Source organism: Colletotrichum orchidophilum (genome assembly GCF_001831195.1).
Source record: "Colletotrichum orchidophilum strain IMI 309357 chromosome Unknown Scaffold_45.1, whole genome shotgun sequence".
NCBI lineage: Eukaryota > Fungi > Ascomycota > Sordariomycetes > Glomerellales > Glomerellaceae > Colletotrichum > Colletotrichum orchidophilum.
This window is the reverse complement of record NW_019173001.1, coordinates 208,247-222,336: the sequence shown is the minus strand read 5'-3', so window position 1 is coordinate 222,336 and position 14,090 is coordinate 208,247. Positions and strand designations below refer to the sequence as shown.

Here is a 14,090-nt window from a genome sequence, read left to right as displayed (position 1 = left end):
AGAGAACCAGGCAGGGCAATTATTTGGATGAGAGTGAAGCGAAGAAGGGCGAGGTGACAACAGGGCGTGGATAGATGCGTGTAAGTGCCGTTGCGCTACCGCGGAGGCGAGAGAAAGGGGCGCTGGCAGACGATTCGGCAGCCTTGAGGAAAGGACGTGTCGTTCGTCGAGGTGGCTGCAGAGGAAATTCCGAGCGAAACCACCAAGGGCAACCTATTGATATTGATAATGGTGGTGGAACTAGTGTGAGATAATACCAGCTAAAGTATGTACCTAGGTGATGAAAGTTTCGACGAAGTAGTGGGCGGCGGGCATAGCACCGGGGGCAGGAGACCCAATATACGCAGATAGACAGCGGAGGGCACAGGCAGGTAATAAGAGATGGAAATCAACCTAAGCTCAACAGCTCCCGACTGCTGAGTGAAAACTGCTTGATGCTGTCAAGTCTGGCGAGGGAGAAAAGGGCACACACAACTGGCACGTAGTACCAAGCCGTGTCAAGCGAGCCCGCATCGATGTGTCTTATGTACCTTACATTACAACATCTCCGACAACCCGTCCATCTGCAAACAGCTACGGATGCCTTACGCAACTATGGTACTTTGTCGTCAGGTTGCCCAGTCTCCTCGCCCCTTCCTCAACTTCAACGTGCCTAGTGTGCCTAGGTACCTTCCTTACCTTACAGTCAGGTAGGGAGGGTATCATTAGCAGCACACCCATCACTCCAGAGTCCCACTCACAAGTCGGTTCCATACCATAGTAGGTACTCCCGTCTTGCTCTGCTCCAGTGCTGTCTCGCGGGTCGCTCAATGCCTTCTAAGTTCTAGCTGAATCCGATATGCTTCCAGCCCATTCCGGCCGAGTCCGGCGCAGCTGTGACAGCGATGTCACGCCCACATTGCGCCGGGGCACACAGCCGGAGACAAGCGTGAAAGAAGTAGAGGACCACCTTGGTCTTGGTCTGCACCCAAGATTGATGAGGCTATCATCCAATGCTGATCCAGCCACTTTAGCATGTATACTAAAGACGCGTAGCTTGCCCCGTAATCAAGAGATGGTCTCTATATCTCGTTCTGGAGCGTGACTGGATAACAGAGGTGGCATCGGACCGTGGCCAAGCCCAACGACCGGTCAAAAGCGAATGACACTTATGTCGGGAGCTGGAGCTGGAGCTGGACCAGGCTGGGCCATGATCGATCAGTCCAACAGTCAAGCCATGCTCTGTGAGTCTATCAAGAGCATCCACTAATGAGCCAAGCCCGGCCTGAATACTGGGGCTTGGCTACGTGTACGCAGTCCATGGCAGACTGGGGAGTGAGGATCGAGAAGTGGTGCCCTGGGGAGTCAGGGGAAAGATCAGTCTGCAACGCCTTCCGCATCTCACAATCCCGATCGCGTACGGATAGAGAGAATGGTACGGATAATTACCATATGTCCGCACTGGGGCACCCTAACGTGTCGTGTCGTGTCGTGTCGTGTTGTGCTGTGCTGTGTCGTGTCCGGCTGCGATTCGCCTCCTCGGGCCCCGCCTTTACCCAGCTGTCTTGTGTGCTGCAGACTCGTTTGTCGTGCCCTGAGTTAAGCCAGGATGAGGCTAGCCAACATCTCGGGGCCGCAAAAGAAGGCGGGGGTGAAGACTGAAGAATCCTAGGCCTACCTATACAAATTCTCGAGGCGGTGGAAGCGCTGAAAAAAAAAAGTCACTCTTACTTCTGGTAGGTGTCTTGGAAACTTCCAAAGTATCCGTACCGTCACTCGAGCAAATCATTCCAAGCCTTCCAGGCAGGTGACAGAGCTAGACCGGCCGAGAAATGCCGCACTGCAGATTAACAAAAGACGGTCGTCACAAGTCATTCCTTGGAAATTGAACGAGTGTCGCGTCGATGGGCGGCTGTCATTGGACGGACGACTGTGCAGGATCGGTTTCCGCATGTCAGCGGTCCAGTGGAAGCAGCAACTGAGGTGATGGAGATAAAGAGCCGCTCGTTGCGCGCGGCCCTAAACGGTTGGCTGCGTGGCTAAGGGAACGTGCCTCCGGCATCCACCCTCCCGCGAAGTGTATCCACTTTCCCGGTCTTCAGAGTTCAATGAACATTCCCTGCGAACACCCTAGGTACCCAGGTGCCGACGATACGGACACCTCAGTCTCCAAGGTAGCTCAGGTAGGTAGGTACTTTACCTAATGTAAGGCACTTTAAGGCAATGGAAAAGTAAGGTACCTTACCTAAGGTAGGTCAAGTAAGAGCTACGGATACCGGGAGTAAGGGTCCCAAGGTGAATCAATCGCCTTGGTCTATGTAGGCTGGCGAGGCACCTCCCACGTTTGTATCTCTTTGTAACTCACCGCGTCGATTCTATTTCCATTACGCCGCAGGTTGCCAGGTTCTTTTGCCTTGACCGACTTACCTGACTCTACTCTCTATGTTTATCAAAACCCCAAGAGGGTTTTTGCGATCCTGTGTCTCTCCACTTTGCTTGGGCACCGCAGCCCCCAACCTCGCGCTTTCCGGCTCCCATGCCTCCATATCAACTTGACTGGTGAGCTGGTCAACGTCGGTTTATAGGCCGTTTCAAGTCTCGGCTCCATACCAAAAGAGCACTAATGCAAAAATACGTCCACCTTGTCTGCTGCCCAACCTCCAACATGATCTCCAGTCCAGACTTGGTTTGTGAGCTTGGTGCGTATGGAATCCCTTCCAGCCAGTCGGGCACCTCGGTCCGCGCCGCCCTATTCCCAGGGTCCCCAGCTACCCTACAGCCTCCTTGTGCCAATTTCGTCTGTCACTTCCGTGCGCACATGCAGTCTAAGGTACGAGTAGACATCAGCCGCGCTGGACTTTGTCGCGTCGGAATCGTCCCCGAGCATAGTGCGATGGCTTAACACATGGAACACTACTTGCTATCTATGTCCCCTATTCCTACTATTCCGGGCTCCTGCCTTTTCTATCATTTCTCTCCTCGTCGGCTTGTCCCCCAACATTTAACTTAGGCATCAATGATATGTCAAATCACCACAACCGTTGCATCATGGCACAACACGGATACCTCGGCCGCCAAACGCCGTCCTACTTATGTCGTTCGACCTTACCTAAGGCATGCCCAGTGACCAATCAACGTGGCAAAAGACTGTCGCTCCCTCCCGCCCTCTACTTTTCCTCATGATGCTAACAGCACCCCATTGAGTAAGCTAGGCGGGCAGATACGGCATCAGAAAGCTCTCTGCTCATCCTCAGTACATACTCGGGCATATCCTACTTTTGTCACGAGCATTTTGGTAGGTGATATGGTCTGCAAACCCTTCAAGACGGTATATTGTCCTTCTCAGCTGCCTGCAAGTAAGAGGCTTTGTACGGTCTACCCATGCAGCTACTGGTATCCAGGTAATCCACCAGTATTCCTCACGACGTGGCTGTTTTTTTTTTTTTTGTGCAAGCCCCGCAGAGGCATCACTGACCCTTCCATCTCGGTGCACCATGTTCCAACTAACAGTCGCATGAATCCCCATTCACGACCACACTTGCCGGGAGCACCAAGATACTCAAATATTTCTGCCAGCACCAATAACTAGGTAGAGCCGAACCACACAACTACTCGATAGGAGTAAATAAAAAGAAATTACGGCTTAGGTTGAAGTTGGACCGCCTAGGCGAAGAAAGCGTCTTGGACCCGGTGTCGAACACCCCGGTTTTGGTTGCAAAAACAGCGAGAGCGCTAGGACGGGTGACCCAAGTTCCCAAGGTCGCGAGCGGACACCATGATGTTGTATCGCGGTTCCACGAGCTAAACCCCTCGACTTTCAATTTGAAGCTCTGGGCGCGTATGGCAACTGCGCGCGCCTAGGGGCCACCACTTACATCGCCACTCTGATTCGTCGTCTCTGCCACTTGGATTCGCGACACTCAACATCACTGACTGGCACGATGTCGAGTTCCGACTATTGAATGTCCCAAGAATCCTCAGCGGCGTGGCAAAACTTGCTGCAAGCGACACTGGCGGACAAACTGTAGTTGCTGATGGAAATCTTCTCGTCCACTAGGCCATCGGCAAAGGTATCGGCACCCTTTGCCATGGCACCGACGAAGACGCAAACACTTTCCTTGGGAGCGAGTGTGTCGATGTAGTCCCTCACGTGTACCAGAGGGGCCTCGAAACTGAGAGTCACCTTGCGGCAGTTGGGCGGAAGGTGATCAGTGATGGGGTTCTGGATGACGCGGAGGAGCTTCTCCTGCGAGTTGGTTGAGCGGATGGAGAGACGATGTAGTAGCTGAACCATTAAACCAGCAAAGCGCTTGAATGTACGCGGAATACGGACCGACGGCGATACCTCAATCAAGACACCCTTGGCGGTGTGAATATAGATCTGAAGCTTGCCGGCCTTGTTAATGGGAGAGTCGAGCAGGGTAAGGAGACACTAGTCAGTATGGTCAGCATGTTGGATGCAGACACGAAGGGCTAGGCGCGTTGAGGCGCATCAGAAAGCAGAAGCACTGGCACAGGCAAAAGCAGTTCGCTGGTGGTATCCAACCTGATGTGTAATATCCGGGCGCGCATCACTAATGTCGCGATTCATCTTGCGCATTACTCCGATGTGCTCGTCGCTGTTGAGCAGTGAGTACTTCTCCTCGCGCTGGACGCCATTGCGGCCAGTGCCGCCATGCGAGGCCTTATACGTCTCGAGACTGGCGTTGGATAGGACGACGATGAGGCGCTGGGAGTCCTTGTCGGTGGGAGGGATGGCGGTTTGCTGCTCAGCAACCAGCTGTGGGAGGGCCGGAGGAGGAAGTGATTGGGTGCCTGTTTAAAAAAAAACAAAATGTCAGCAAACAAAGACAATAGACCATAGCTGTGTGAGCTTGCCCTTGAGCGGATTTTCTGCCGTGTCTGTCATACTATCGCGATTGCCAACGTCGCGCTGGGTATGAATTGTAGCGCTGGGGTCAAAGGCGGGTAGAAGGGGGTAGGGCAGTGGCGTAGCTACGGCTTATAACAACGAGATGATACTCGTAACTAAAAGAAGGGTAACTGGCGAGGAGGTTGGCCGTGGAAAAAGAGGTTCATGGAACGGCAACGGCAGACAATTGCAAAAGGAAGGGAGTTTTGGCTCGAGTCCTGCACTTGATGCAAGGGAAACGTGAGCCGCGCAAGGGACACGCACGTTGGGAACTTACGAGGTCGCTTGACGCCAGCACGGGCCTCCGGTGAGGACATCTTTTTTTTTCTGAAGGAGGAGTTCGATGATCGTGTGTTAGAGTGTGGTGCAAAATTTTCCCCAGCTCCTTCTTTCCTTCTCTCTTATTGGCGTAGTTGCACAGGGAGGTGCGTACAGCAGGCGCGTTGTTTTACAGAACGTAGAATGGATAAATGAAAAATGCGATGAGCAACCGCAAGTCGAAAAATGTGAAGTATAGATGCCAGTGGCGGAGAGGCACTAAGTGAAGAATGGTGTGTGTGAGTCGAGAGGGAAGAATGTTGACATTAAATTTTTTGAGGAGCGAAGGACCAAATTTGAGGGAGGATGCAAGTCGGATTTCATTAGCAGGGCGGTTTGCGAGAGAGGACGAGACTGGGCTGACCTTATGAGGGACACCCAACACCCTGTCCTCTATGACTCTGTCCAGGTCCCCTCTCACTTCGAACCTAATTAGGTACCTTACCGATTGGAAGCGGGGTGGGTGGGTTGGAAGCAAAGCTCAGATAAGGTACTTTAGGTACCTTACGGATACATGGGACACAGTGCACATACTTTCTAAACTCAGGTAAGCCTGTCCCGTAGCCTATCGGTGGGCGTGGCCTCATGTACCGATGGAAGGCAAGCACTGCAGGTACCTCAGGTATGAATCTGGGCTTGGACAGTGCGGGCCTGACATGCCTAGGGTACCTTACCTTACCTAGGCCCACCGAGGGTCCGAGACTTCTCTCTGCTGCGTTTCTCCCACGCTCATGACTCCCCCGGTTTCTGCCTGGGTCTCACTCACTCGACTTAGCCGGTGACTTAGCCGGTTGCAATATAAAACAACAGAAGCTCGAATCCCAACTCATAGGTTTCCCATCCTTCTACAACACACAAGGAAACTCGTCCTACCTGAATAATAAGTCAGGTCGGTCCGGTGCCTTCAAACACCCATGCTCAATGATGAAAATGCAGTACGGCCCATAGGCTGAGTAGCGGAAGTACATATATTACACGTGTGTGGGTGTTATTTGACTGATGTTTCGAACGGACGTCGGAAAAATTAATCATGACACAGTCAAGAACTTGCACCCCTCGGCTGTCTCGGGTAGCACACGCCACTTCACATTGGCAGCTGCTTGTGCAAGGCAGGAAAAGGCTGATAAACTTGCAACATGCGGTCATCGGATAAGTAGAGATCTTGACAAGACACTCAGTATACTTGCAGCCCCCGTGATTCCGCAGGGAGACAATTTTAAAAAGACCTCGGAAGTGATATGAAGACTTCTCGTACATCATATCAGTCGTACGGTAAGTTTCGTGCGGTAATCCTTGCCCTTTTTCAATTCTTCACGGGTAGCAGGACTCGCTGCGGTCGACTTTTCTCCCCAAGTTCGGCAGGCATCCAGGAGATAATTGCTACTTCTGAATATGGTAGGTCGTTCCAACCTAGACTCGCTCGTAGGATTTGGTACTTGGCTCATGGCCTACCGCGATCGGATGGTAGAGCTACCTGGAGTCTATAGTGGCCCCAACTATATCAATAAAAACGCCTTTATCGTCTTTCGAGAAGACTTTATTGAACAATAAAACGAGGCATTCCTATGAAACAAATCATCCGCAGCGACGATATATCCTTTGATTTCATAAAGTCCTGGTCCTGTGCCCAAGCTACCACGGCCTTTATACAGCTTGGGGGAGGGCTGCTGTTTGTAGGAACCGTGACACGTTCGACTTCGAACCCCCTACCCAAAAAAGCCTCTTTTTCTGTCCCAGGTCTACTTGAATTCCACTATACACATGCAAAGTCACCCCGAATCACCGTATTCAGCTGAGGACCACTCTTGTATGAATGCTAATCGCTCAGGGATACCGAGGATGTTTCCGAGTCAAGGCAATGAAGTCCATCGGCGATTCTGCCCCGATGGCCAAGAGTCACGAATTATTAAAAGCTGCTATAGAGGAAAGATACGCAGTAGCCGAATGAGCTCGACCTCGCGACACCAAACACAAATGAGTAACTCTCGACGGGCAGTTACAGAAAGCTACAGGCCAAGCCAGACTAGGTACTTTGTTAAATTTAAGGTTATCTTAGCGTCTGATCTTTCCACACTGTCGGATTCGATACTGGCAGGGTGGCGGACGGGTGGTCTAGGCTTCGGTAAAAAGATGGCCCGGCGAGCCAATGAGCAGCAAGAAGCCAGGTTCAGTTTTCAATTTTCTGGCAAGGTCTCTGTCGAGCTCACTCTCAAAGGTCCGTCACCGATACCCGACTCGATACCTGCGTGGGACTGACTCTGCAATTCAAAGTTACTGCCAGCGTATTCTAACCTTCGTCCATCATGTCAGCCCAGACGATGGCGCAAGCACGCCAAGTTGTACGCGAGCTCAATGGCGTCGTTGTGAGCGCCGGGCTCATGCCGAAAACAGTCAAGGTGCGCGTGGGCGGCCAGCAATGGAAACAGAAGGTCCAAAAGGTAAAATATCGAATGCCCCAAATGCCAGGCTCAATCCGTGGCTCCCCTGCCTGTGAGACTAACAAGCTCCGTCTTCCTAGATGTTTACGAAACCGAAGAACTACCTGGTCCACGACCCCAACTCGTCCCTCCGCACAGGGGATGTCGTTTCTATTGTTCCTGGATGGAGGACTTCACCCCATAAGCGCCACGTCGTCAAGAGCATCATCGCGCCCCATGGTATACCCACTTCAGAGCGCCCACCGATTCCGTCCGAGGATGAAAGAATCGAAGCACAGGTCCGGAAGAGAGAAGCAAAGGTGGCGAGACGAGAGGCGCGGAGGCAGGAGAAGTCTTCAAAGTCGACCCCTGAGCCTGAGGTTGACTAAAGCCTTGTTTTGGCGGGAAAACGTACACAGAAAACCACGAAGATTGAGGGGCAACTGCAATACGACGCTGTACAAAACGAAGAGTAGGGGCGTTAAACGCAGGATACTGGGCATCGTCTTATTCAAATGACGTAGCCATTATCCTGGCTCATTAGAGCCGCGGGGATGAAGCGTTGGAAGTCGCCAGCGAATCATTGTAAAAACACCAACACCATTGCAATAGTCTCATGTTTGAGCCATTTGCGCCAAATATATTGTAAAACTTCATTTGCCTTGTTGTTTTGCCGATAATCGAGCGCCTCCGGAGGGTATCACTTTCACGTGCGCTCCCTTAGCTAAACTACCTGTTGCTATGTCACACAAAAACAAAAAACAGAAAACAAAACACCCGACACCTCATATGTCTGTTGCCCTACATCACCCACCTCGCTCGCCGAACTCCCTGGCCCAATCCTCGTATTCTTTCAAGCCCGCCTTACTCACACTAGGCCGAATAGTGGTCTGACTTGCCTCAAAGTCTGCCAACGAAATCGGTCGAATTTCGTCCATGGTCATGTGCAAGAGAGCTTCGCCGAGAGAACGGAGCGGACCCATGGCCGCATCTTTAGCTAACGCCGTAATATCGGAACCCGAGAACCCTGTGCCCTTGTCAGTATCAGATCCGCCAGTATGGTTGTCTCTGAAACGATGAGGAACCACTCACCATCTGTAAGGAGAACGAGCTTTTCAATGTCCGCATCAGATAAAATGTGCTTTTGCTGTCCTAGGAGGGTTCGGAACTGAGTGGAGCGAGTCTCAGACTCGGGCAGCGGTATGTATTGACGCCTCACAAACCTGCGGCGTGCGGCCTCGTCAATGGCCCAAGGGAGATTGGTTGCTGCTAAGACGAGCACTCTGTTTGCATCTCCCCTGTTCTTGTCCCTTTCGTCAACGGCCCGACCAGCGGCAGCTCGCTGTAAGTCGCTCCATTGTATGAGAAACTCCGTCTTGATTCTCCTTGTCGCCTCGTGCTCCCCTGACCCGGACCTCTGAGAAAGTAAAGAGTCAATTTCGTCAACGAAGATGATACTTGGAGCTAGAGTCTTCGCCAGGGAGAATAACGCTCGGACAAGCTTCTCTGATTCGCCCAAGTATTTGCTGGTCAAGCTGCTTGCTGAAATTGAGAAGAATGTTGATCGCGATTCTGTTGCTACGGCACGCGCCAGCATGGTCTTGCCCGTGCCTGGCGGTCCAAAAAGGAGCATTCCTCTTGCAGGCTCCCGCAGTCCCATGAATAAGTCGGGTCGTAGGAACGGGTAGACCACGTTTTCCCTGAGAGCGTTCTTGGCTATTTCCAGGCCTGCAACATCACTCCAACGGACCTCATCACCTTGGACAATAATCTCGTTGAGGATTTGCTTTGCCGCTGCTTCGTCTACACCGGTCGGCAGATTATTCATGATCTTCTTTTTTGTTGCCTTCCAGGCCGCTTTGAGAGAGGAACCCTCGATTCCATCATCGGCAGATGCTTCAGAAGATGGTGCTTCAGCGTCAGCCGTGATTGCGTTTTCCTTCCTCTTGCCCTTTCTCTTCTTGTCAGATACTTTGGGACTATTTTCCAGCTTGTCCGAGCAACTCGAAGAAGAACGTCTCCTCGACCGTTGGACTTCACGACGAGACCGATCGACTTTGTCCTGTTCTGATCCGCTCGTGAGATTGTTACTGGGTCGAGTGGGCGTGTCCCCGACAGGCTTCCTTCGTATTCTGGTCGCATCTGGCGTAGTCTTGTGTCGTAACTCTAACTCGTCAGCGTCAAGGGGCGGCGGCTGTTCGTAAGGTGACATCTTGAATCGCGAGATTATTGAGGAGGTTTGGTCTCTTGAATGAGATGTCCGCTCTTGTCTCGGTGTGCCAAGTTCAACCGTTGGAGCATCTTGATAAGAGACGGCATTCAGGGCACTAGATGCCGCACTGACAGATAAAGCTGATGGGCGCATGTGAGAAAACTCTTCAGAGGTTCTTGCGCTACCAGTTGCGTCCGAGAAAGGCGGAAGAGCTTCTCTAGGCGTTACGAGCCTTCGGGTATGTACATCCCACTGCATGCCAGATAAGGGCGGCTTGCGGGACTGCTCGGCAGGCGTTGCAGGTGCGGACGATGAGATCTCTGGCACTCCCGGAGACGCTCTGGCCGGTCTTTCTCTGGAGCCCAGAGCAGTCCATGCAAGAGTCGCGGCTTTGCTGGCGCCAGGTCCTTCGGTCTTCAACAATTTGCGACTTGACTTTGCAGCTTTCTCTGCCGTCTTCCCAGTCCGTAACGTCGTCCGCATTGTGTATTTTTCAGGGCTCGGGGACCTCATGGTCAACTCTTTCTTGGGGGCTATCCGGGGAGAGTTCGACGGGCCAACGAAGTGAGAAGCCACGGGGCTTTGGTCGCGACCGACTACAGCCTGCTCGGATGAAGTTCTGTACGGTAATGAAGGTCTTTTGGGCAACGCAGGCCGTGAGAGATCGGGATATCTTATAGCTGGAATAGTACCCTGGCCAATATAGCCTCGTTCTGAAGTCGACATGGTGTATGGTTCAGGGGAGGTCGAGCGGTTTGGGCCAGGTGAATTGGAGGGCTGAGGAGTCAAGGCGTCCTGTCGGGATATTCGTAACGCTTCAAGCAGGTCAATGCGCTCCTTGCACTGCACTTCGAGCTTGCGCAAAGAGTCTATCAACGCGTCTTCTGTTTCGGTTCCAGAGACGTAATTGGGTAGCAGCTTGGTGATGCGTTGGTCGTTGAGTTGTTCGAGGGCATTCCTCCAGCATCGCATCGCCTCGGTCTCGTCACCCTGGAAAATCAAAACACTTGGATCAGCACAATCATATTATTGGCACGCCACGCCGTTGAAGCTCGGACAAGGAAAATACTACCTGGCTTTCATAGTATACAGCAGTGGAGCATTTCAAATAGCTGTCGTCGTAGGTCTTCTGGAGGATGGCAAGGCCCCGGGAGCGTGACATGGTACTGGAAGCCAGACCATAGTATCTCCAAGTGTGAATGGCGACGCAATGTTGCTCTGACGTGGACACGGGCAATTTTACACGATCTGGATCATTGAGTTAGTCGAAGTGAGGGTGGAGTAGGACGGAATCTGGAGCTGAGGTTTAGGTCAGGCAAATTCCAGGATCGGGATGCCTTTGTTTCTCTCATAATAAGGAATCCGCCGGGGAATGGTGGCGGGGGGACAACAGAAGGCTAGCGGGCCACAGTGACGTCGCTACCGGTGGCTGAGTGGGGGTAAACCTATCTTAGGTAAGGCGCACCGATTGACCAGGGTCACGAAAGGTAGGTTCCTGTAAGGAAATTACTAGAGTGTCGACCTGAGGTTGATCAGGCGCCTGCCAATACGTGATCATACCTTCATCTTCATGCCTTATACGCAGATGCTCGCGCAATGTTAGATGTACACCAGGGACAGTCAACACAAAGAACAGACAAGCATCTGACAGCAATTTGGCACCTTGCGCTGCAAGTCACATAACAAAGCGGAGGAGGTGGCCTATGCATCAAATCGGGAGGCAGCAACGTACTGCGACAACTGGTTATTGAAGATGTAGGAGGTTGAATAGTTTCCTCTATGGTTACTTGTCCACCTGTGACGTAGTCTCCTCAAAGCCTGAACTCGACCACCGGACGTACCTAGTCCCGCAGGCTACCTTATACCTTTAGGTAGAGGACGGAGATTGGTCAAGCCCGCCACTCTGCCCAGTACCCAAGGCCAGGTAGGTAGGTATGGCATACCAGTACCGCGGCGTTCTTTCCATCCCTTCGGCATGGGCCTCGTACCTCACTTATACCTTGCCAAACACCTTGTGTCACACCGCATTGTCCTCTTTACGACAAGAGGACCCTGATCTCCCCCGTCGTCCTGGGAAACAAGTCTCGCAGGGACTGGAACTCGTCACCCTCGGCGCCCGAGGTACAGTGACCGGACGACAGCTCGTCCGCCAAGAGCAATAACTGCTCGATATGCTCAAACTCGTCGCAGAATCTCTCCGCAGCCTTCTCCGTGAGCTCTCGCGCTAGACTTGAGTCTTGCAGGCGCTTCACATTCTCCATAGCGTCCATCAGCGCCGACGGTAAGAAGTCGTCAAGAGCCTGGCTCGCTTGACTCAAGACTGGGGGCTGTATTTCCTCAAGCGATGCTACTTTCTTCACATCGCTGGTTTCTGTCGTAAGATTGCTCAAAGATCCGAGAATCTGCCCTAGCCCCGAACCGCGTCGGAAGAATTGGTACTGCTCTTCAGTGAGCTTTTCGCTCTCTTCTACAATTCTCTCTTGCAGCCGTTGTGTTCTCCTATTCGTGAAGTCGAAGGGCTCTAGCGTATGCTTTGCTGCAAGCAAGCAATTGGTTATGAAGATGGCACCAGCCGGTTGTCTCACACCCTTGGCCATATTCTCGCAGCCCACCAGGAAGGGCTCAAAAGCCTCTGCAAGAATTGGTTGGAAGTCGGTCTCGCGGTCCGATGATGCTGCCAGCGAAATCTCATATGTCTTCATGACCGCCTTCAGCTGCTTCAACGCTTCAAGCAAGAAGTCTGGAGGGACAAGATCCGAAGGCGTCTGCTGAAAATCGCCTTGTAGCGTTGCAATATGATCCCTCATGAGCGATCGGAACTGCCTCAAGGCGCCTGTCTCGAGCCCCGTCATAAGTTCCAATAACCCGCACTCGTTACCCAAAAGCTTGGCAAACGTGTATCGATAGAAGCCAAGGATGTTTGCCAACTTGTAGGCGAGGATGGTCTCTTCGTTGGACTGAATAACCTGCTCAACCCTCTGCCGCAAGATTCTCGTTGCCCCCGAGACATCTCGGTCTACGAGGTCGTTAAGCGCTTTGAGAGCATCAAAATCGGGTGCTGTATCAGCGTCACCTTCGCCCAAAAGTTGCCACAGCTCATTCGCCCGGCCCATCTGAAGTCCCTTGGCAATTTCATCGCCTTCCGATACGAAAAGGATTTCTAGAGCCTCTCTTTCACTGACAGTGGCCGAATGTATCCAGGCGAGCATGTCACCCACATAACGAAGCGGATCGTGGGCGGCCATCTCAATCGGTTTGACCAAGTGATCTTCTAGACCCGCGGTCGTTGTGCCAGTCAAGGCAACGTGAAAAGCGTCGGACAAGATGCGTTCTCGAGCTTCCGCAAAAAAATCTAGGCAATTTTGGAAGAGCGAAGGCCGTTCTGCTAAGACTCTAATGGCGCGGCGAATAGATGAGTTCATCTGAGGGTTCTCAAGATTCAGTGTTCTGAACTCGCGTTGAACCCATTTATACAACTTTTGGAATGCAAGGCCGATATTCTTGGACGTCTGCTCCATGAGTTGTAGGCCTAGCGTCTGCTTCTCGAATCCGAGTAGGATCTCGCAGTCCTGACTTACTCGTTTTGCCTTGTAAAGAGCCGTGAAGAATTTGTCGTCAACAGGCTCGGCGGTCGATGTCAAAGAGGCAACCTCGTCATCAGAGAGGATAAAGTGGCTGCGTAACGCCTTGAGAAGTTGCTGTTTAGATTCCACGTCTGCTCGCTGTTTCAACAGGGATGAAGCCTCTTCCAAGATAGGTTCCGTCTCCTGTTGGGCTGCAGTGATTCGACTCCTCACATCTTGATAGTTGTTATTCAGCTTGTCCAGGGTAGCCCCTATGCGGCGCAATTGCTAGATTGGATGTCAGAGAGAAAAAAAGATAGACTGGGGACATTAAGCGGAGAGACTCACATCGGCAACTCGGCCAAATTGGAAGACAATCTCTCCATTGCTGTCAATCACCTCCTTCTGCAAGTCTAGTCGTAGCTGACGGCGTGTCTCGGGGGTGTTCTTGAGGTTCCGGTTGTCGAGAAGTTGCAATGCGTCCCGGAATTCGGAATCGGCGTATGATGTTGAAAGAACGGTTGCCACCTTGGATGAAAGAGGATTCAGTGCCCTCATCGATGATGTGGTCGAGGGTGACTGAGGCATACTGCCGATGCTAGAACTGGACACATCTCTGCCGGGCAGTGATCTTAGGGAAGGAGGCGGCTGAGCTGAGACCATGTTGAGCAAGAGTAAGTGAGCCAGCC

At 52.3% G+C, this 14,090-nt stretch overlaps 4 protein-coding genes across 4 annotated transcripts; 1 reads left to right on the top strand and 3 right to left on the bottom strand.

Annotated features, from left to right (window-relative positions):
* Positions 1-3,934: 3,934 nt before the first annotated feature.
* CORC01_06186 (essential for mitotic growth 1) lies at positions 3,935-5,208 on the bottom strand (the record flags this gene model as incomplete). Its single annotated transcript, XM_022617828.1, has 3 exons — positions 3,935-4,411; positions 4,526-4,794; positions 5,169-5,208. 3 exons carry the CDS (start codon positions 5,206-5,208, stop codon positions 3,935-3,937), a joined length of 786 nt encoding a protein of 261 aa, XP_022475714.1.
* A 2,304-nt stretch (positions 5,209-7,512) lies between these two features.
* On the top strand, positions 7,513-8,015 carry CORC01_06185 (ribosomal protein S17; the record flags this gene model as incomplete). Its single annotated transcript, XM_022617827.1, has 2 exons — positions 7,513-7,647; positions 7,728-8,015. 2 exons carry the CDS (start codon positions 7,513-7,515, stop codon positions 8,013-8,015), a joined length of 423 nt encoding a protein of 140 aa, XP_022475713.1.
* A 417-nt stretch (positions 8,016-8,432) lies between these two features.
* On the bottom strand, positions 8,433-11,000 carry CORC01_06184 (ATPase; the record flags this gene model as incomplete). The annotated part of the gene is made up of 3 exons (XM_022617826.1): positions 8,433-8,653; positions 8,719-10,828; positions 10,911-11,000. 3 exons carry the CDS (start codon positions 10,998-11,000, stop codon positions 8,433-8,435), a joined length of 2,421 nt encoding a protein of 806 aa, XP_022475712.1.
* Positions 11,001-11,874: 874 nt separating this feature from the next.
* Positions 11,875-14,064, bottom strand: CORC01_06183 (uncharacterized protein; the record flags this gene model as incomplete). Its single annotated transcript, XM_022617825.1, has 2 exons — positions 11,875-13,689; positions 13,750-14,064. 2 exons carry the CDS (start codon positions 14,062-14,064, stop codon positions 11,875-11,877), a joined length of 2,130 nt encoding a protein of 709 aa, XP_022475711.1.
* Positions 14,065-14,090: the final 26 nt, after the last annotated feature.